Source organism: Mangifera indica, chromosome 7, assembly GCF_011075055.1.
Source record: "Mangifera indica cultivar Alphonso chromosome 7, CATAS_Mindica_2.1, whole genome shotgun sequence".
Classification (NCBI taxonomy): Eukaryota; Viridiplantae; Streptophyta; class Magnoliopsida; order Sapindales; family Anacardiaceae; genus Mangifera; species Mangifera indica.
Genome location: NC_058143.1, coordinates 16,982,048 through 17,005,027, shown reverse-complemented (window position 1 = coordinate 17,005,027; position 22,980 = coordinate 16,982,048). Strand labels below are relative to the sequence as shown.

The following is a 22,980-nucleotide window of genomic DNA, read 5'->3' as shown; positions in this document are numbered from 1 at the left end:
TCATGTTTTATTTTAGCATATTTCTTTATTTATAACCATCAAACAGTTATAAAAGAGAGAACTTGGATGCATTTTCATCAGTTTGATTGGGAAAATGTCGCACTATTCTTTAAAAAAAAAAAAAAACACTTTTATGATACAGTATATGTTGTTGAATTGGAAATATTATTTGAGCAAAACTATGTACAGACAATGGGAGGTCAAAACCAAAACCATGTACACTTAAAGTGAGCGAAACTGAGTGTCAGTGTCTGTACAAATTCTAACCCTTGAGTGGTAATACTCATGTTATGGTATGATGACAGGGTTTCAATGGTTTTATGGTTCTGTCTTTTGGCCTTAATTAAATTGGCAATATTATTTGAGAGCACTACTATATATACTCAGTTTTAAGTATTCAATTGATAATTAGATAATATCTCACCATATAATTGGTATTTTTTTATCATTAATTCAAAATCAACCAATCACATAATAACGTATCGTTTTATTACTTAATTAAACACTTAAATTAGACGTACCTTGTTTTATAAATTTTATTTAGAAGTTTTAATAATAATACAACTTATACTAATATTTACTGTTTACATAGGTATCTTCTTTTCAATTATGGAAGTATATCATAAAGTATTAATCTAGCAAGAGTTGTGTTGTGTGTCATTTCCAAATCGCCCTAATCAGAAATAAAAGCCGAAATTAATGTTGGTAATTGTGTTATTTGAAAAAGTTAAAAAGGAAAAAAATTTATCAAAAAATTGGCAACTTTATAATCAAATTAAAGAAACATATTTACAATTATGTTACAATCTAATTAAATCTGATGAATTCACCAAATCAATCTCATTAGATTTTTTTTTTTTTAATTTATGAAATTTTCATGGCTGTCATTTTACTGTAATCATCATTTTGCAATGCATCCAATTGGCAATCCAATCCCCAGCCGCCGCGCCCATAAATTCATAATCAATCTAAGGTTCATTCATTCATTCCTCCGCCAGTCTTTTTGCTTTCTCTGCAAGTTTTCATTTATTAACAATGGCAGAATTTGGTTGGAGCAAGATGATGCATGGAAATGAAAACAACGTGCATGAACTTAACCATGTTTGTAAAAGACCTTTTGCTTCTACACAAATCGCTTGCCGAATTTGTGATCAAGTTTTTCTAAGCAATCGATCTCTCATAAACCATATTTATACTCATACTGCTGAATACGAGAGTGTTGTTGCTTCAAGAAGACGACAAGAGCAGGCCCAAAGAGATTTCTTTGCAAAGAAGAGAAACCCTTTTCTTCATGGTGCCCTGGCTGATCGATTACCGGTTCCGCCGTCGTGGCTTTCATTGTCTATGGGGGCGTTAGGGTCACAGTTGCCTCCTGATTATAAGTCTAGGCAAGTGCAGGTGGAGATGCAGTGGAGAATGGCGGCTGCAGAGCCAGCTAGAGACTTCACCAAGCCATTTCTTAATCAGTCGCATCACAATACCATCCCTGCAAATCATCTTGCAGCGAGGGAAGATGGCAATATTTTTGATTCAGAGATGTTGGATTTGACATTGAAGCTGTGAAATTATTAGAATTAGGGTTTCGTGGTTTTAATGATTTTATGCTCATTTCCACATAGCTAAATTAAATTCTCTGATGTTTATGGTATTGCATTTTCATTTATTTGTTTTAATGGGAATTTTAATTATTTTTTCTCTCTCTTTTTTTTTTTTAATAACAGATGATAGATTAATTGTAAGCAGAACGGATTCATATTCTATTAAAAAAAACAAGCACACATTGCAAATAAAATAATGTGTTTATTCAGTAATTTAGATTATGAATTAAAAATAAATTAACACCTAATTATATATTAACACATATTGTATGTTTAATTAAATATTCAAATTTAGGCCAAAAGACTTATTCTGCCCCAAGGTCTAGTATATTCTTAAACTCTTATTTACAAAGTTTCAAAATCCAAATATTTATCTATAAGTTATTAAAGTTAACAAAATTCATTAGTTTTATGAGTAAAATTATCATTTAACTAGAGAAAATGAGTTCAAAATAAGGGAGAGAGAGGACTGGAGGGTGCCGGTTGCCGAAGAGGGAGAAGATTTGTTAGAAAGTTGAAACCCTACGAGGGAAATACAACTTTTTAAAGTTTAATCTTAGATAAAATTGTTAGTTTTTAGGGTTTAGAAGAGAAAAAAAGGTAAAAATTTATTTTTTTGGTATTATTAATTAACTAATAATTTTACTCTTAGAACTAACGAATTTTGTTAACTTTAATAACAAATAAGTGCACGTTTGTATTTTTAAAAGTTCACAGGTAAGTTTAGGAATACATTAAACTTTGAGTGAGAATAAGCATTTTAACCTTTAAAATTATATGCACGTAGCATCGCTTCGGTATAAATTAAAGTTGGTGTCATCGTTGATTTGCTTCCATAACATGATTACTGGAAAATCAGTGAAATCATGAAATTTTATAAAATATTTTCAACTTCATTGGTGTATCTATAGATACTATATATGAATTTATTAATCAAATTTTATATTTACAAAACCAGTTCTTGGTATTTTCATTCCCAAGTGGACGATTCATTCTAATATTATTGTAATTTTATGTAAGTATTAGATAGTACGTGCATAATATCTAATTGCTCGTTTGATTATCCAGGAGAGTTTTTATTTAGTAATTCAAATAGGAGACTGATTGACATTCATATGAGACCCAAAAATTATTTCAAAAATTATAGTTGATTGGTTTTGTAAGAAAAATGTATAGGGTTTTATCACTTCTTCAACTATCTCTCCATTAGATCGGATTTATTGGCTTCAAGTGCTCATTGATGTTTATACTTATTATTCATAGAAGAAAAATTGTAATTCTTTCCTATTATTTTTTTCATCTTAAGCAAAAAAACAAAAAAAATTTAATAAGAGTAATTTCATTTTTTTTTCTTATTTTCTCTTAAAATATATTGAAATTTATTAACAAAAAAATGAGAATTTGTTGTTTTTAACTTTAAGGATTACAACTTATTATTGTGGTAAAATTCGGGTGAGAAATAGTTATTCTTTTGAGATTAAACCCTAAATCTTATAGCTTATATTATAAGACTTGAATTTAAGAAAAACATAATAACACGAAAAACCTATTTCTTTCTTTTCTATTTCCTTTAATCTATCTATTATTTTACATTACATATTCATCCAATTAGAATTTCTCTCTTAATTCGCATATATACCATGATGGTTTTAGACTGGAGGCTCAGGCCACCATCAAAATACAAGGTTAGGGTAAATTCATTCACTGATTAGTTGAGGAGGCTATAAATACTCAAAATCCATGGGCATGGGTATTTGCAGAACCTGATTTTAAGCTTAACCAATAATTAGTCTCACAATAATATCAAGGGTATACTAGCTTTTCACATATGAAAAATCATTTGGTTATCAAATCTGTAATACTAGTCACATCTCTGTTCACTACATCCCCCATTATATTTTATCTAAAATCACACTTGTTTCTATCATAAATACAATTGCTTGATTTCTTGGAAGCATTACCATGGATTAAAATGACTGATTGGAAAGAGTTTTCCAGTTAGTATGTGGAAGAACTCTTCCTTTTTGTAACTCAGATTAGCTTTCAGTAACTGAAACTAAAACGTCCCAGATAATTAGGTATATATATAAATGCATATTAATCTAGCATTGGTTAAAGAGTTTGAGGTATATGGTTGTGGGAACCTTTCTAAATAAGATTAAGTGGCAGGCATCTACTTTTCCTCGTGAGAAATACAAGCTCGCCTTAACTGATTTACACAAATAATTTTCAGGATTTCCATTCATTAATCATCAGTTAATAAATGTTATCCATAATTTGTTTTGTGTGTATATAGATAGCTTGATTTTAATAATGGTGACGTTGTGAAGGTGGGCTGAAGAAGCAACAAATAGTGACCCATGGGGATCTGAAGCTAAAATCATGATTAAAATAGCAGACGCATCCTTCGACATGGATGATTACTGGCGAGTTGTTGATGTTACCCTTGCAATAATTCATAATGCAATATTCGAAAGCAATACAATTTATTCAGGATTGCGATCTTTACTGGAAGCAATGGAGGCAATCCTACAAATCCTTGGTACCTCTTGAGTTCTTACTCACCCATGGTGCGGAAGATTTTGCTGAAGATTGTTACTCACCCATGGTGCGGAAGATTTTGCTGAAGATTGTTACTCACCCATTGGTTCTATGCAATTTTTGTGTTAGGTTAAACTGGGGTGCTATGATGCAAAAGAGAGCAGAAAATATACTAAATCTTTTGCGAGGAGGAATAATTCTGAAAGAAGCACGTTTAAAAGCTGTAAAAATAACAAACGAAATCCAGGGTTTCGGAATTGATTCAGTGACAGCTTCTCCATCATTGTCAACCTCGTCTGAGACATAAAGAGCTTCATCCTTCAGCTCGTGCGAAGCCTCAAACTCCAGACTGAGCGATATAAGCGACTTCAACAAACTTGACTTGATCCTATGTCCAGGAAAAGAAGACACAACAGATTATGCACAAGGAGGCATTCAAGAAGAGAACCCTAGTACTTCCAATCCAAATTATAACAATGACTTCGAAGGATTGCGCCATTGGGACAGCCCCCGCGAAGAAGAAATGGGCTCTTTACTAGACAGTGAGGACTTCGAGATAGAAGATGAAGTACGTAAAGATGGTTTAATCAGTGGGATTTGCTCAAAGCTTGGGATTAGCCCTTGTAGAAAGTTTGATCTTGGGTTAAAAATAATGAAATAAGCCTTGTATATGAAAAATGCAAAGGTGAATACTATATTGAGAAATAATTAATTGATAATATCTACAGGGGCATCGCTTTTATATGTTGGATGAATGAGATGTCATGAATTGTCAGCATCATCAATTTTAGGACAATACAAATAAAATGTATGAAAGATTGCATATTATAAGAATGTAATGTCTTTTATGAGTCAGCCTAGTTTTGACAAATTTCAATACAATCGTTTATTGGTCACATTGACAAAATACCCAAAAAAAAAAAAAAACAAAGATGGGTTTAGTTATTTCGATACAAAATTTAATAAAAATTAATTTGATACAATTCAAATTTAAATTAAATAGTATAAAAGTTAACAAAAAAAAATAACACAAACTAATTTGAATATTTTTAAAAATATTATTTTAATAGAATTTTTTAGAAATATATTAAAAAAATGTTGCATAACAAATATAAATAACACTTAACTTATCTCTTCTCGAATAGAAAAAAAAAAAATTTGTAATACGAACAAAGATAGTGATGGTTATATCTTTGAGTCTAACATAGCCTTTGGGTTGGCCGAGTTGTTAATACGATTAAATCATAATCAAGAAAGGATGAATCTAAAAGAATATAATAAATTATCCCTGAAGAAATGCAAAAGTGGGTAGAAATTTCTAAAGTGAAAATATGGAGAAGTAGACATTGTGGTTGGTGAAATGGGAAGAGGCATATGAGCGACTAAAAATAGACAAATTTAATGTGAAAAAAACCACAAAATTAGCAAATGCTTGCATATGAGTGACATAAAATAGGCATGCCATAATTTAATTTTAATATATTATTTACGATCTTTTCAAAGTAATTTTTATGTGCATAAATGAGGCCAACTCATCCCCACCAAGTTTCTTCCCCAGTCCAAATCTAAGTGGGGTAGTAATTAATAATATAATAATATTTTTACATAACTTTTATATATAAATAATAATATATTATTATATAATTAAATATTATTATATTTTTAATTTTTAATTTTTTAATTATATAATAATATATTATTATTTATATATAAAATATTTTTTATATATATACACTGCTCCCAATAATAATAACCAAGATAAAAAAAACTTGAAATCCTCCTTTTATTCATTAATTCTATATAAATTTCATTGCCAGAATGTTGTGTTATATTATGTAAAATATAAAAAAAATATATATATTCTTTTGTTTGGATTTTTGAAATAGTCAATGATTCAGTGATATTGAAATATACATTTATTTTTGTGGGTACAAATTCATCCACGTTTATATATATTATATTATATTAATTTGATATATTTTAAAATATATATTATTTTTTATATATTTTATATTATATCGTATTATAAAATATTAATAACCATGATACTAGCCCAATATTTATATTTATTAAATTTTAAATGTATTTATTATTTATTCTAAAAGTAATATTATACGTATTAATTTTGAGTACATAAATAGATATATATATATTTATTTATTTATGTGTATTATTATGTGATTGAATAATAATTTATTTTTAATTCAAAATTATTTAATTATATAATAATAAATATCAAATATGTATATATTTATATACACAAAATAAATATGTATAATTTTATTGTGATTCTACTAGTATTATTTCTTAAATGGGTGGTGGATATTTATGACAAAATTAATCACCTTTAAAAAGCAATATGAGTGTAACATTTAGAAAACGACTTATTTATTTACATGATGAATTAAAAAAAAAATGGGAGTGAAATAAAAAGTAATTATTAGTCAACAAACCCTATTTAAAGTGATGTATTCAACTAATTAAGTAAATAATCCCAAACTCATCTCTCATCCTTTGACTAAACCCACCAACATCACAGTTGAAGTAACTATAACACCATTCTCGTAATTTCCACAATCTATCCGTTTGCCTTCACATCAATGCATTTCCCAAAATGGTCTCTTGACTTTACGATAAGTTCCATTTTACCCCTGATATTCCCACATATTTACTTGAGAATGACCAGAAGTGAAGAACGTGACAATACAAAAATATTCTTTCACTCACGCTCTCTCACAGTTTTCTCCAGTTGGTAGAGCATCCTAAGACCAATAAAGCAACAATTTTTGGATTCTTTGTCTCTCTCATAAAAGCTGTTAAACACCTAGACTCTCTCTGAAACGCTTTTCTCTTGTGGGTTTCTCTGCAAAACGTTTTTCTCTAAGCAAAACTCAGAGTCTTTTCCATTATGAGAAAAGAGAGGGAAAACTATTTATGACCCGAGAGTGAGCTAGTTTTTGATAAATATTTTTTCTTTTGTGTGTGTGTGTGTGTGTGAGGGTTTTTTTTTTTTTTAATTTGTCGATCTTGGTTTTTAAGATCTGTTTTGTTGACAATGAAGTCGTCAACTCGGCTTGAGTCAGCTGTGTTTCAGCTCACTCCAACCCGGACAAGGTATATAATTTAGTTTATTTTTTGTTGTCGAACTGTCGCTTGTTTATTGATCTATTATTCGGTTTTGAAAAGATAATTTAAGACCTTGCATAAGAAATTATAGATTTTGTTTTAGGGAATGATCTGAGCTGTGTGTTGGTGCTTTCTAATTAGTAATTTTACTTTACTGGTTCTATTGTTGTTTTTTATTTTGTTTGCTGTGTAAACTTGCATTTATTTGTAACGTAAGTTTGTTTTGTCCCTTATGGTAAATTGTAGAGTGAACTCATCTAACAGTTTGCTGGTTGATTATAACTTGAAATCAAAATAGTTCAATAGACAAAATTATTCCTTCTTTTTCTTTAATTTTTTTCTTTTTATTTCTTTGAATGATGGTTAAAAAACAGAGATATTAGCCTTTTAATGCTTGTTCCCTTTGTGGGTATAATTTTTGTTATGTTTCTTGAAGTGTGATTTTGTTAGAAAAATCAATTTGCAAATTCATTAGTAATTTTCCTTTGTTATTCTATTAAGTAAACTTGCACTTTCACTTTTTGTTTTCAGGTGTGATTTGGTGATATCTGCCAATGGAAAGACGGAGAAAATAGCTTCTGGATTGCTGAATCCATTTCTTGCCCACTTAAAGACTGCTCAGGAACAGATGGCTAAAGGGGGTTATTCGATTGTGCTTCAGCCAGAGTCTGGCAGTGATGCAACATGGTTCACAAAGGGAACCATTGAAAGGTTTGTATTGTGTTGCAGACTGCTCATGAAATTCCTCTTTATAATTTACACAACTGGAATTAAAGCAGAAGGAATCCTCTGTGTTTTATCCATTTTTTGAGACAGTATCTCGTGTCAAATATAGTTTTACTGGTGGCGTGTGGGTATCAGTTACCTGACTGTTACATATCAGAAATCACCAGGGAAATGACCCTTGAGTGTCTTTGTGGATTTGTATAATTTATCAAAGACCATCCAATGAGACCAAATAATATTTGAGTTTACTCAACTGACTTATGTGCTTTAATAGTTGATGTCTTTCTCCCATGAGAGAAGAGGAGAAAAGAAAAAAGGGTTGATGTCTCCTGACCAGTAGAGTTCTTGGGGTGAGCTACATTAATTGTTGACTGGTTATTGAATTAAGCACTTTATGTGTTGTCATATGTGCTTTGAGTGTTGAATTTGTCAAACTCTTCAAAGTTTTAAAGTCAAATTGGTGCTACCTTGACTTTCATATGCCAAAAAAATGATATGGAAGTCTATTATAATTTGTTCTCTTTTCTAGGTTTGTTCGCTTTGTGAACACTCCAGAGATCTTGGAGAGAGTTTATACAATAGAATCTGAGATCTTGCAAATTGAGGAGGCAATCTTGATTCAAAGCAACAACGAGATAGGGTTGAGTACCGTAAGTTAAATTCTCGGGTTTTCAATATCTATGTATTCACCAGATTAAATTCATTTATTTTTCACTCTTTTGTGGGATAGGTAGAAGAAATTCCAGCAAAGCCTATGGAAAGCATTAAAGGTACTCTTTAATATGATACATATATATATATTTATTTCTTACGTGACATATTCATAATTTTCATGTTTTCATAATCCCTTTACAAAATACTTTTGTCGTCACAATCACATCCCCAATGGTATTAGAGCCATGGATGGAGGAGGAAGTGGCTTAGTAGTATTTTCATGTTTTGTTAGTAAATTATGTACAAGAACTGAGTTATTTTGGGTTCTTAGAGGGCAGTAGGTGAGTTACTGTAGTAAAACCCTTATAAAACAACTATGGTAGGGAAAGTAGATAAGAAATTAACAAAATGAAAAACCTAAATAGGTGAATGTTTTAATACTAATGGTGAACAAATTCTTCTACAAAAAGAGATTTGTATAAAAGATATAGAAAACAACAATGAATCAAATCAAGACATGAATTTGCACAAAAACAAGCAAAAAGGGGTGTGCATGGTTCGGTTTGATGTGGTTTGAGAGATTTTTTAAATTAAATTAAAAAAATGGTTTGAAAAATTTCTAAATCAAACTGAAAAAATGTGGTTTGGTTCAGTTTGAATTATAGTTTGAACCAATTAAAATTATTCACTTGTAAATATATATTATTTGATAAAATTTATTGAATTATAGTTTTATAGAATATAATATAAATATGTAAAATAAATATAAAATATATATATAATATACATGTAAAAAAAAAAGGCAAAATAAATAGGAAAAAAACAAGTTGTATATTTAATTGCTTATTGAAATATTTTTTCAAATATAGTTATATTTATATATTTTAAAGAAATACGGTTTACGGTTTAATTTCGGTTAAAAATTGCCCAAACTGCAATCGAAACTAAAAGCTATTTTTCAAGAATTTATGAACTCAAATCAAATAATTTTACAAGCCAAACTAAACCAAAACGTAATTTTTAAAATGTTTCAGTTTTACGTTTTGAACGAAATTATACACACTCTTACAAGCAAATAATTGAATCAGAAAATCTTTGTTCATAATATCGACATGCGGCGACTCAACAAGCATTCATCAGGGGGAGCAAATTCTTGAAATGTGTAACACATTAGACAAAATATGCATTGAACTCCTTTTTCCTTCAGTTTTGTCCCACTAGATTTTCTTGGTAAGGTTTTTGATGAGATAGTTTAAACACATTCAATCCCACTTTACATGACATTAAATAATTACATTCATCTGCTTTGGTTTTTTATCCTATTGAGTTTTTCTTTAATAAAGTTAATGTAATTATCTGTAAGTGGTGGAAATCCAAGGGGAAGTGTTATAAAATAGTAGCTTTCCATCTAACAAAGAAAAACAAGTTTGAGCGGCAACATTAATGAGATTGGACTGCACATTTAATGACTTGGGCGGTACATTGTGTCAAATGAAGGAGGGGTGGGGGTCTTTTATAGTGATTTTCACAAAGCCCCCACTGACCAAGTCATTAAGTTCTCCACCCAATTTCATTAATGTTGTCACCTAAGCTTGCTTTTCTTCAGGTGGATTTTATAACTAAGTTATCTAAAAAAATATATTTTGAAGTATAATGAGGGATACTTTGGTTCTTGGAGTTATTTTCATTTCTTTAGTTTCTGAATATCTTTTACTTTTATCTGTTTTATTCTATTCTATTGTTCTTAGTCAAATCAACAGAGGTTTTTACTCTGCAGTGTACTGATCAATTTTATATTCTGAGAACCAGATGTTGGAGGTTTCCTTCTTCTTTTCATTTGGATTTACATATTTATTATTTTGATAAGTTATGCTGCTGAACTATTTGTCCCAACTTTGATAAGTTCAATATTGATTTTGCTAACTCATACTATATTTAATTTCAACAGGTAGCCGCCCTTTGCCGGACTCTAATGAGGAGAAAGCCATTGTTCTCTATGAGGTAATTAGGAATAAATTGTACCTCATCACATATTATTTCTTTCATCTCATTTGTTTGATCTTTCTTTCTTTCCCCTCATTTCTTTTCTTGGAATTCTTGCAGCCTGGAGAACGTCCTCCTGAAGCAAATGGATCTGCCACACAGAAGGGAAATTCAAGGTATGTCCAATCACAGCCATGAGTTAACACAATTATCTTGAAAAAAACGTTTATTGAGAGGGTTATACATGGGAGATTGTGAACTGTTTGCTGGTCATTTTAAACATGACAAACTTCAATACAGCTTTTTGGAAGTGCAAATAAAGTAGAGATGTCATAAGCAGGGCTAAGCTGTTATAAATGCTACTTTAGCGACCATAATGATTAAAATGCATAATTTCTCTCCTACTTTTACTTAATTTGCCAAAAAACACTCATTCCACGTAGATTTATTTTCTTCAGTTATCTATTAGGATTTTCAACCTGAAAAATTCAAGCTTAGGAGCTGGGTCAAATTCTACAAAATAAACTGGAGTATTTTTTTAGTAGCCATGTCTGAAGCAGCTTATCAGACAGGAGGGAAAATTATTTGTCCTCATAGACAAGTTGTTCACTCACTTTGTTTTAATTTTATTTTGATATACATTGGCAGTTTCATGGTGTTGATTGCCTACTTTGTCTAATGAATATTCATCAGAGTCCAGCTATTGAAAATCCTAGAGACACGGACAACTGCATTACAGAAGGAGCAAGGCATGGCCTTTGCGCGTGCTGTTGCTGCAGGTTTTGACGTTGATCACATGGTGCCTCTGATGTCGTTTTCTGAAAGCTTTGGGGCCTCACGATTGAAGTAAATAGAATTTCCATGAAATTTTGACCTTCAATAATTGACCCGTGAAGGACAATTTTCGCTTTGAGATAGTTTTCCTGATTAAGTTGCATGAATTATTGCTGCAGGGATGCTTGCATGAGATTTAGGGAATTATGGAAAAGAAAGCATGAGACTGGTCAGTGGGTTGAAATTGGAGAAGCCGAGGCTATGCCTAACCAATCAGATTTTTCTACTATGAATGCATCGGGCATTATGCTTTCTAATGCGCTCAATCAGCAGAAAGAATTTAGTGAAACTTCTGAAAATGATGGCAGAGCAAGCATTGGTGCAAATGCAGGTATGTGCTCAAAATATGACAGTACTGGTTTTTGCATGCTTATGTTTAATGAACTTAAAGATTGTGATTGCCCTGACTGTTAATGTGAAATCTATTAAATTTTGATGTTATCAGCTAGAAAAATGAGATTAATACATTGGTTTCACACCGAATATAAAATTTGGGTGGAATAATAGGTACTTTGATTTGCTTATTTGTATCTCCTAATATAGATAATTGGACAGTTTTCCTTTTTATAGGAACACTTTCAGTACTCCTGATTGTTTGAAGTTTGAGCAAATTCTTATATTTTGGTAGCATTGCCATCCCTCCTCCACAACTAAAAATGGAAAAAAGAGAAGCTCTTGCAGGTTCCCCCAACATGAGAAGACAAAATATGTGGTTTTATTAAATCAAAATATAAATGTCAACAAATTGTTTTGCCTGCACCTAGTCTGATAATTTCTATAGTTCTAAATTCATCATATAGAAGGGATGTCACTGCCAATTTCATTCTTTTTTGTTTTTTATTTGTAAAAAATAATTTTTAAGAATCTTTTATCTAAAAATAAAGGAGGCACATGGGTGGATTTTTAGTGTTAGACATAAACATCATTTAGCACTAAGGTGGAATAGAACTGTGATACAGGTTGAGGGACTTGAAAGGTTGCTTACAAGCAAGAACTACATATAGATATGGACGACTTGTTGCAACTTTTATTTTTCATAGAATTTCTGTCTCCAGCATTTTATTAATGGACGACTTGTTGCAACTTTTATTTTTCATAGAATTTCTGTCTCCAGCATTTTATTAATGGCTTTTTTACTATGGCTATCTATTAGTATGAATTGTTTCTTCTGATGTTTTGATTATATTTCATTCTATATGTGCTACTTCAAAAGTTGAGTTGGAAAATTCTTATGCCAGATGAGAAGCTTCCAATGGATCACCAATCACCCATCACTCAAGAACATTTTCAAGGGCAGTATCCACACCATATGTTCCCTCCCTGGCCGATTCATTCACCGCCTGGTGCACTACCAGTTTTTCAAGGGTATCCCATTCCAGGCATGCCTTACTATCATAATTATCCAGCAAATAGCCCATATTTTCAGCCACCTTATCCTTCAGCTGAGGATCCTAGACATAATGCTGGAAAAAGAATGGGACAGAGAAGGAATTCCATGGATGGTAGAGACATTGGTACTGAATCTGAAACCTGGGAGACAGATGGCCCTAAAGCGATTTCTCAGGATGACGCAGAACCCGAGAAACAAACTTCTAGAATCCGATCTGGTAGAAAGCAATCTGGTGTAGTTATCATTCGGAACATTAATTATGTTACTTCAAAGGGGCAAGATGCTTCGGATAGTGAAACAGAATCAGCTTCATACTGTGAAACTGATGATGAAGATGGAGATATAGGAGGCACTGCCCAAGAGACAAAGCACAAAAGCAGTTTGAGATCTTCAAAAAGAAAAGAGGGTCATTTATCATCTATGGATGTGGACATGCGAGGGACTGTTAATGGGAAGGATGAAGAGCGTGGACCGTGGCAAGCATTTCAAAACTTTCTACTGAGAGATGCTGATGAAGAGGAACGTGGTGTTGACCGAGAAATGTTTGCAATGGAAAAGGGGGTTCGAGCAAGACAGCAACAGAGTACAGCTGGTGACGATCCTTTAGCTTCATGTGGTCGAGATATGGGTGGGTATCACCAAGGGAATATTACAGATATGCATAAAATTAGTGGAAATATAGCTCGCAGGCCTAAGGGATCAAGAGATGAATTATTGAACTCTGGAAGAGTGGATCAATCTGGTGATGGTAGAAGGTTCAGAGATGGTCAAATGGATTTACAATCCACAGAAATGAATGGCGGAAGGGGTGGATATAGGAGGACCACAAATGAAGATTTGTTTATTCATAGACGGGAAAATCAATCAGGTTTTTTGAATTCTCCAACAGATCCACTGACTGTTAATGGATTTGAGCAAGCAACTAATGATTTGGATAGAAGGTCATCACATAACATGGGTGATGATTCCTACATAGTACCATTGAGGTCAGCTACACAAGATCAAGTTGGAAGTGATGGAAGAAATGCTATTGACATGGCTTCTGAGTTTCCATCATCACATCAGATGACACAGAGCAAGTCTAATAGTGTTGGAAACCTAGTCAGTTATGAACCGGATGAATTAAGTTTGATGCCTGAGCGTGGAGGGGAAAAGGGATTGTCTGGTTTTGATCCTGCCTTGGATTATGAATTGCAAGCTAATGTTCAAGATGGTGCTTCACTGAATAAGAAAAATAAGGAGGCTGTGACTGATGCCAAGCAAGGGTCCAAGAAGTTAGTCAAGGACCGGAGAACAAAACTTATGGATTCTTCAGATAAGAAGAGTGTGGGACCAATAAGGAAAGGAAAGCCTTCAAAGTTGAGTCCTCTGGATGAAGCAAGAGCCCGTGCTGAGAAACTAAGAACCTATAAAGCTGATCTGCAGAAAATGAAGAAACAGAAGGTACTTAGTTAACAGTATTTTGAACACTTAGCTCAAGATTGAAAACTAGAACACTTCTAGCAAACTGGTCAGTGATTTTGACTACAAATAACCATCCACTTTGTATTTATACTAGCATTATACAAGCTTTGTTTTCTAATCAGCATGACTGTAAGTCTCCTTTATCGGCTGGCACATTCTGGTTTATTGAACGCTCTAATCTGTCCATCTTATTGTTCTTTTCAGGAAGAGGAAGAGTTAAAACGACTGGAAGCTTTGAAGATAGAGAGGCAAAAGAGAATTGCTGCTAGAGGCAGTTCAATTCCTGCTCAATCACCTTTGCTCTCACAGCAAACCCGAAAACAGTTACCTGCAAAACTTTCTCCTAGTGCTTCTAAAGGTTCAAAGTTCAGTGATTCAGAGCCCGGAACATCATCGCCTTTACAGAGGTTCTCTGTCAGAACTGCTTCTTTAGGATCCAGTGATTCGCTTAAAGCCTCTAAACCTAGCAAATTGAATAAAGGAAGCCACCCTGGTGGAAATAGGTTAACCCGTTCAGTGTCAACATTGCCTGAGCCAAAGAAAGGAAATAGTGCTGTAACACCTGATACCAAGGTATCCATGGCCAGGATTAGAAGATTATCTGAGCCAAAAATAATTAGCAGTCCATATGTTTCTTCAGTGAAGCCACGAAGCGCTGAACCATCATCAAAGCCAAAATCATTTAACGGGCCTGAGAGTAAGAAAATATCGGCAATTGTGGACTATGATAAAACCAAAGCTGCTTCTCTTCCAGAACTAAAAGTTAGAAAATCTAAAGAAACTGATGTTACTCATGGCAAATCAGCAGCAAAAGAATCAACACAGAAGGTCAATGGAACTAAATCTTCTACCACTTCTGAAGGCATTGAAATGAAGAGGAATAAGGACAAAAAATCACATCATAGTGATGGGGATGACAATGTGGTTATTGAGAAGACTGTTGTGATGCTTGAATGTGAGAAACCGTCTGCTGCTGTGCAAAAGAGAAAAGAAATTGTGGAATTTAAGAAGGGACATTCTGATGGTGACAAAGTAGTTGAGAAAACCAAGGCAGTGTCAGATTATGTTGCTATTCATGCGCCATTGTCACCACTAACCATTGATGGAGCTGATAAAGAACCCATGGAACACCAATCACAGGAAAAGCCCTCTTCATATGAGGTAGGATTGATAAAACCTGCATAAATGAAAAATAGCATTAATCCAATATATGAATTCTGTTTGTATGTAATTTGAACTTGAAATTGTAAAATCTTGCATTCTCCAAATTAGGACTATAAATATTGATTTTCATTTGGAAAGGCCGAGTGTGATAATGTTTTTAGCATATCATTTTATTGCATAGCTATTCTGCTCTGTTGTTTTGATTGGGGTTGAAAATCTTAATTATTAGGTTAAACATTAGAATTTTATTCCCAAAGTCTGAAGTTTTAAACATAACATCTGCAATAAGAGTTATAACAGCATCAAAGATCTCTCCAAGTTGCGGAAACTGACGGAATTAATATTTCAATTTTGATTGTCTTGCTGGAATTAAGCATAATAGCCTCTCCGTTTCTCGTGTGTGCAATTGCAGTCTCACCAGCTGTGTGGTGATGTGTTTGATATTTTATTTTTCATCTGCCAATATAATAATTCTTAATATATCTAACTAGTTTTGGTAATTTTTTTGTTTTAGGTGATGACAGGAAACTCTGGCAATTCAGAGAAGGAATCACCAAAATTTTCAGGCATCAATGATAGTGAAAAACCATATAAAGCCCCATTTGCTCGGGTCTCTTCTATGGAAGACCCTTGTACTACTAATTCAGAGTACGGAAGAGCACCCGCCACGAATATACAGATTGTGGCAACAGGGACAGAGACTGTTAAAGCTCATGTTTCTGATTCTAAAAGTTTGAAACTAGAAAAGATTCCGGAAGCGTTGGATAAACCTCTGATAAAAGAATCATCAAAAGGTTTTAGACGGCTGTTGAAGTTTGGGAAAAAGAATCATAGCTCAGCTACAAGCGACCGTAATAGTGAATCTGACAATTTTAGTGTCTATGGTTCTGAGGCAGATGATGTTGGCACAAATTTGGCTTTCTCTAGTGAAGGTAACTTTCATTATATTCTATTCTAGTGCAATTTGATGAACAAATATAGAATGATGCTTGATAGTTGTGAAGCCTAATGGATATGAGGAGCATATTGAAGAAACAGGCCATTGGCATCTGTTCTAGAATTTAAGTTCAACTGATATTGATGAAAGATTTTGAAAAATGATTTTACTCTATCAAACCAGAGAGCGTTTTTGGCAATATCACATTATCTGCTCACTATGTGTTTTGGACATAATTTCAGGCCTTGATTTGTAGGTCTTCTAAAGTCTAATCTTAGCCAGGTAACTAGATCAATGTGGCAGAAAAGCTAATTTTTTTGAAGAGAATGCAGCAGTAAAAAGTTGTCTACTGTTGTCAGGAAATTATGCTATGTAGAGATAATACATTATTGTTTCAAAAGTTGCTCTCCATGGCAAATTCTGATCTGCTTTGTCAAAGTTGCTTTTTTTTTATGGGGCATTTTGATGCCCATGAGATAGCCTATAAACTATTTTTGCATATCCTTTTTATAGTGACTATGAGATGTTATTGAAGTTGTATATTCTCGGTAGGCTAACCATCAAATTTTGTTGTCATCATCAGTTCATACATTGAAAACTCTGATCTCTCAAGACGAAACCCCTATTCCTGCTGCTACTCCACAAAAGCGTAAGCACACAATACCCATACAGCTTGGTGCAATTCATTATTTTCTTCTCCCTTATCTTCCTATAGAAGTTTTTATGATTTTCGTGAATATACGTACGAGAATAAAGAGTTTATTCTCTTGGATGCAGCTTCCCGAACTTTCTCTTTGTTGTCTCCCTTCCGGAGCAAGAATAGTGAAAAGAAGCTGACAACTTAACATTACAGATGCTACTGGAGCTGTGAGTGAGGAAGCTGCAAATTGGTTCAAATGTGCCATTTGGCTGTGCATAGTTACAGATTTTGTGCTTTAGTTAGTTTCCAGACTTACAATGTGCAGGGGAGAAAAATATATATTTGAATGTATTACAATGTAAGTAATAAAAATTGGTGTTTGTACATTAGCAATAATTTATTCTGTAGTATTGTTGGTGAATCATGTTGCAGCTTTCTTTCTTTGTTTTTTTTTTCTTTCTTTTTTTTTGCAGCGTTCTTTGTATTAGGTTAACATTGGTTTTCATACAGCCATGAGATTCTGTTATAGTAGAGCATCCCTATAGTTGTTTCTTGTCACTTAAAATGTTTAAGTCCAAATCGAATCTGAGAAGATTCATAACTGGCAAAAGCTCATAACCCTAACATTTCTCCAATGCAGCATGCTCATGAGGTTTAAGGTAATCATGGTGATTCTGTAATGACACTTAAATAATGCATATTGAAAAATATTTTGGAGTTCTAGTGTTGGGTTGGTTAAACCAAAATTGACCCATCAAATATTTGTTTGGGGCATTTTCGTTGCCTTTTTCAACATCATCTCACATTACATGTTGATTCTAGTTATTCCATAATCTATTTTTGCCCATACAAGAGAATAAGCTGCCGAAATCTTCTACTAATCAAAGCGGATAACTAGACAAGAAATGTTACTTCTGCTCATTCTAGTTAATGCCTCCTTTGCCAAGCACTCAGCAGCTTCTTGCGGATCCTCTATGTGCCTTATAAGACTCACAGCTTCTTGATTTTTCATCACCTGCACAACATTATGCATACATTTAACACATCCTCTTTAATTTTTGAACTGAGAAGAAGAAAAAGTTGGGACTGCTTTTACCTCCCATATGCCAGTGCTTGCTATGAGCGCAAATTCAGTATAAGAATCAATCTTTTCAGCCCCAACTGAAAGTTCTGCACCTTTTGAGTGCTTAACCCTCGTTGCATTGCCTGCGTCGCACGCTAGTATGCGTACTTAAGGCGGAAGAAATGTATTTGAAATCAGATACATTGAGATTCATAGTGGTAATGGCATTTCATAGGCAATCGAGTAAATGTAGTTGCAGAGTTACATGGATTGGAGTTTGAGCTGCTCTTACCAGAAAAAAATCTTCGAGTCCAATGTCTTTTGGCAGTTTGTTGAAGTCCGCTACTGATCTGATAAGCCACACCATCTCTGCAAACCACAGCTCTATAGTCACCCATGTTAGCTATGACAAGTTTTTCTCCATTAATCACCATCACAGAAGCTGAACCCACTCTCCATGCCTCATCTTCTTTCTGTGCCTCTCTCACTCTTGCCCTTGCTCCGAGATAAGCCTTTCGCATTGTTTCTTTGCTCTTTCTCCTGATCTGAGACTGCAACCCACAAGCCAAGACACTGAATTTTGGTGATTCCTAACTAAGCCTGCAATCGTACTTCATTTACAAGCTATAATGTATTTAATTCATGACTAGTGAAAATCTGAAACTCTGCAACAAGCTACATGAAATGGGACTGCATATAATTTCTGATTATTTATTGTCCTTGCTATTTGTATTTGTTTTAAGCTATATAGCATGGAAATGAAAACATGGAGAAATAGAAATATGGAAACGGAAACATGGAAAAATATATAAATATGAAAAATATACAGTTTTTTTTTTTTATAATTATCAAATTTTATAAAAAATACAACTTGTATATCTTTAGAAAAATATAGCAAATTTTTCGCATTAATAAGACGTGTAGTCAAATTAATTTGTTTTATCAATCAATATCCAAATAAATAATATATATCAAATCCAATAAAATTTATTTTTCAAGCATTCACTGATTGTTGGAGAAGTCAGAGAAAGAGAAAGGATGAGATTTAATATACTATAGAATAGAGGAGATAAAATCAGAGTTAGAGTTCGAAATTACAAAGACGAGTGAAACATAAAATAGATTAAAAAAATAGAAAAGAAAAGAATTTCTTCTCATGAAAAGGGTTCCAAATTTTTTTATACCCAAAACCTTTCATGCCAGTTTAAAGATGCTTTGGAAATGAAATCGTTTCGGAAATGCATAAAGGGTATGTTTTTGTGCTTCCTAGGCTTTAAGTATTCTTAAACTAGACTCATAGTATTTGGTATGATTCGGACTTACCTCTTTTAGATTTCTATCAAAGAAATGGGACTGCATATATTTGGTAACTCCATCACCAATCTGACAATCAAAAACTCCAAAAAACCACAACTCAATCTCTTCAATTTGCTCTCTTTGTACCACAACCAAGTCAGAATCAGAGTCATACGAACCCCCACCTCTAACTGAGTCTTCTTCAACAACATGATATCCATGAGAGATTGGCACCATCCAACCAGGCTTCTTCTTTATCTCACCATCTCTATTCTTGCTCCCACCACCTATCACAAACCGCCGCAGCCTAAATGCCTGGCAAAACGCAACCACACACAAGAAGTTTCATGCACATCATTCTTGATCTTTCTGATAAGAAAAAAAATCATCTTTTTGTTGTTCTAATATAGTATTGATCAACTTACACATGTTCTTAATGAAATTTAAAAAAAATAAAAAACACAAGAACATAGAGAAATGAATGAAGAAAAGATTTACACCTTAAGTTTGAGATGAAGATCCCTAAGTCCCATGTCTATGCTTGGAATCTGACAAAAGGGTCCTGGAAAAAATCAAAATTTGAAAAGAAAATACTGAAAATAAAAAGGTGGATATTGCTGGCTATGTGATAAGTTACAAAGGAAGAGGGAGAGAGATATTTGAAACTAATACAAGATATAAATAAAGAAGTTGAGACTCTTGTATGGAAGCCTTATTTTTAGGTTAATTTAATTAATGAAATAATTTATGGGATTTTATGGTACCTGTTGAACACAATTAAACATATAACAGTCAACTTCTACTTTGTTAGTTATAAAGTCAAGTGATGATAATCCTGAAACTGGAAACAAAACTTAAGATTTCGGTTGGTTGGCTGGAATTTTTAGCTCTACCAATTGAAATAATTGACAACAGACAACTTGGGTACTACTTATTTTTGGGGATCTATTTATATGAAATTATTATGATAGCCATTTTTATCTTTCATGCTTTAAATTTGTTGTGAAATTTATAAGTTAATCAATGAAAGCAGCCTGGAAGAGGATGCCATGCCAACCTCACACCTTTCATTTGTTGACAGGAAGATAAATTGATTAATGTGTGTTTATTTATGAGAATAATTTAATTTCCAAAAGATTGTTAATGGGAAAGTTGAGTTTGTTTGTCATTTAACAAGTTGATTGACTTCCTTTGCGTCAGTCAACATCCAATCCAATGTTTGCTTGAAATAAACGAAATCTGCTTTTTTTTTCTTTTTTCTAAATTATTTGTGAAAGAACACTACACAAGCATTTTCACAGCAATAAAAACATTTTAAATGCATCTTAATTAATATTTATTAAATAAGCAAATTTCTAGACGGATGGAAGGGAATTCGAAGAAACCTAACTTTTAAATTTTCTTATTAAAGAAACAAAATTTTGGTTGAATTTTCCTTATTCTAATTAAGTTCTTTTTTATTATGGGTGGTTGTGTGTGTTCGCCTTTTTAATAAAAAAATTGGAGAAAAAAAAATTAATTTATGATTTTATGAGTTATAATTGTCTATATTATCCATAAAATTGTTAATATGAACCTTCTAAATTATCCACATCAATCAAAACTTATCTCGGTATTTTTTAAAATTAATTCAAAATTTCATATTATTAATATGAATAAAATTATATGTATATAGTTGTATATAGATAATAATTATTATTATATAATTAAATTATTTTTAATTAAAAATAAAATAATATTTAATTATATAATAATGTTAGATCAATATAGAAAAACAGACTTAAAAAATAAGTTAAATCAAGTCTTCGATTCAATTACGTGTGGACAGGTGCATATCAATGATAGCATATTGAAGATTATATATGCTAGAAATATAGAATAAATCTTGGACATGGTCCTCCTTCTACAGAGTCTTCTCTTCTCATACAAAAACAACAGCAAAAATGATGGCTTATAGAAAGTGGCACAATGACCTTGGCTTATGAGTATGACTTTTGGCTAAAAGAAGAAATAAAAAATAAATAGATTAATTGCACTACAGACCAGATGTTGCCACTATCTTTCCTATAAGGCCAAACGACTATTTCCCACTCAAGGTTTGATGTTTTCTCAAATACCCCCCTTTTAACTATAGAAATACCAAACACCCACCCATGATCGGTTAGATTTAACAAAACCCTAACGTCTGAAAATTTTATCTCTTTTTGCCCCCCTAAACTTTAAAAAACTAAAATTTTCCCTTAGTTTAAGTTTTAAAAATGACAGTTTCACCCTAAGGTTTGGTTTTAAAATCTCCGACGACCTCTCACTCCCGAAGCAGCCTCTCCTTCCGGTTAATGTTTTCCTCCCATTTGGAGGTTCGATCGGTTTCGTCTTCGCCTTGGGAGACAAAGAACTTCGTCGGGGAAGACGACGAAGTTCTTCGTCTCCCAAGGGGAAGACGAAGCCGATCGAGCATCCAAATGGGAGAAAAACATTAACCGGAAGGAGAGGCTGCTTCGGGAGGGAGAGGTCATCGGTAATAGAGCCGAAACGATCGCCGGAGATTTCAAAACCAAACCCTAGGCTGAAACTGTCATTTTTAAAACTTAGACTGAGGGGAAATTTTAGTTTTTAAAGTTTGGGGGGGCAAAATTAGATTCTATTTTAGTTTATTTTTAATATTATAGCGAAAATGATGATTTTACCCTTACAACCGTTAGGATTTTGTTAAATCTAACCTGCCATAGGTGGATGTTTGGTGTTTTCATAGTTAAAAGGTGGAAACTTGAGAAAACATCCAACCTTGGGTGGGAAATAGTCGTTTGGCCTTCCTATAATTTGAAGTAGCCTTAACCATCCAATACGGATTCACACCAACACAGTGCTTTCACCGTATAATTGCCAGTGGTGGAAGATGTGACTACAATAGAGCTTAAATTTCTGTGGGTCAAATTGAATTGATAGTACAATACTATATATATCTATTTTAAATAGACAAATATATATATATTTATGTGTTTTCACGTGATTAAATATTATTTTATTATTAATTTAAAATCTCACTCAATCATATAATTACACACATGTATAGACTCATTTATATACTTAAAATAGATGTTCCTAGTTTTATTGCTTATTGAATAGATGATACGCAAATGAAACAGTTCTATATAGTAATATCGCAATGTACAATCTAGCTCAACAACCCATATTCAATAGGGAGACATTAAGAATTTAAGATGATCTAAACTGTTCTCAAAGACTAGATAGTCTTTCACCAAATAATCATCAACACGACCAGCCTGGCAAACACACATTCACCATTAAAGAATACAACACCAATATGGGAAATACACTTTCAACATTTGAGATTACAATTCATTCTTTTGATATTGATGCCAACTGTTGGTAGATAACAAATCTAACTGAGTGAACTAGCCACTGAAAATTTTACTCAGACACAACACAAATACCAGAACAATCACCCATTATTCTTCAAAATTAATAGTAGTTAGAATATCTAAGAAAATAAGCAATGATTGGCTAGCTTTTTCTCAATTTCGCAAATATGCTCACACTGTG

At 32.7% G+C, this 22,980-nt stretch overlaps 2 protein-coding genes across 2 annotated transcripts; one reads left to right on the top strand and one right to left on the bottom strand.

The window, feature by feature from the left end:
• The first annotated feature begins 6,871 nt into the window (after window positions 1-6,871).
• LOC123221293 (COP1-interacting protein 7-like) lies at window positions 6,872-17,481 on the top strand. Its single transcript, XM_044644099.1, has 13 exons — window positions 6,872-7,253; window positions 7,797-7,976; window positions 8,521-8,641; window positions 8,722-8,761; window positions 10,594-10,646; window positions 10,749-10,804; window positions 11,322-11,474; window positions 11,582-11,793; window positions 12,701-14,295; window positions 14,521-15,477; window positions 15,995-16,412; window positions 17,001-17,066; window positions 17,195-17,481. The coding sequence occupies exons 1-13, from the start codon at window positions 7,195-7,197 to the stop codon at window positions 17,260-17,262; spliced, it is 3,978 nt and encodes a 1,325-aa protein (XP_044500034.1). The 5' UTR covers window positions 6,872-7,194; the 3' UTR covers window positions 17,263-17,481.
• A 311-nt stretch (window positions 17,482-17,792) lies between these two features.
• LOC123221294 (putative protein phosphatase 2C-like protein 44) lies at window positions 17,793-20,416 on the bottom strand. The gene is made up of 5 exons (XM_044644100.1): window positions 19,917-20,416; window positions 19,444-19,731; window positions 18,413-18,671; window positions 18,154-18,287; window positions 17,793-18,072 (listed from the first exon to the last, which is right to left on the bottom strand). Exons 1-5 carry the CDS (start codon window positions 19,947-19,949, stop codon window positions 17,935-17,937), a joined length of 852 nt encoding a protein of 283 aa, XP_044500035.1. The 5' UTR covers window positions 19,950-20,416; the 3' UTR covers window positions 17,793-17,934.
• Between the last annotated feature and the right edge of the window lie 2,564 nt (window positions 20,417-22,980).

Bases quoted from the DNA above. Each gene is read 5' to 3' on its own strand.
- LOC123221293 (XM_044644099.1), top strand. From the start codon at position 7,195: ATGAAGTCGTCAACTCGGCTTGAGTCAGCTGTGTTTCAGCTCACTCCA. The intron at 10,805-11,321 runs GTATGTCCAATC...AATATTCATCAG, and splicing joins ACACAGAAGGGAAATTCAAG to AGTCCAGCTATTGAAAATCC. The intron at 17,067-17,194 runs GTAAGCACACAA...TCTTGGATGCAG, and splicing joins TGCTGCTACTCCACAAAAGC to CTTCCCGAACTTTCTCTTTG.
- LOC123221294 (XM_044644100.1), bottom strand. From the start codon at position 19,949: ATGGGACTTAGGGATCTTCATCTCAAACTTAAG. The intron at 19,732-19,916 runs GTGTAAATCTTT...GCGTTTTGCCAG, and splicing joins ATCTTCATCTCAAACTTAAG to GCATTTAGGCTGCGGCGGTT. The intron at 18,073-18,153 runs GTAAAAGCAGTC...AATGTTGTGCAG, and splicing joins CAAGCACTGGCATATGGGAG to GTGATGAAAAATCAAGAAGC.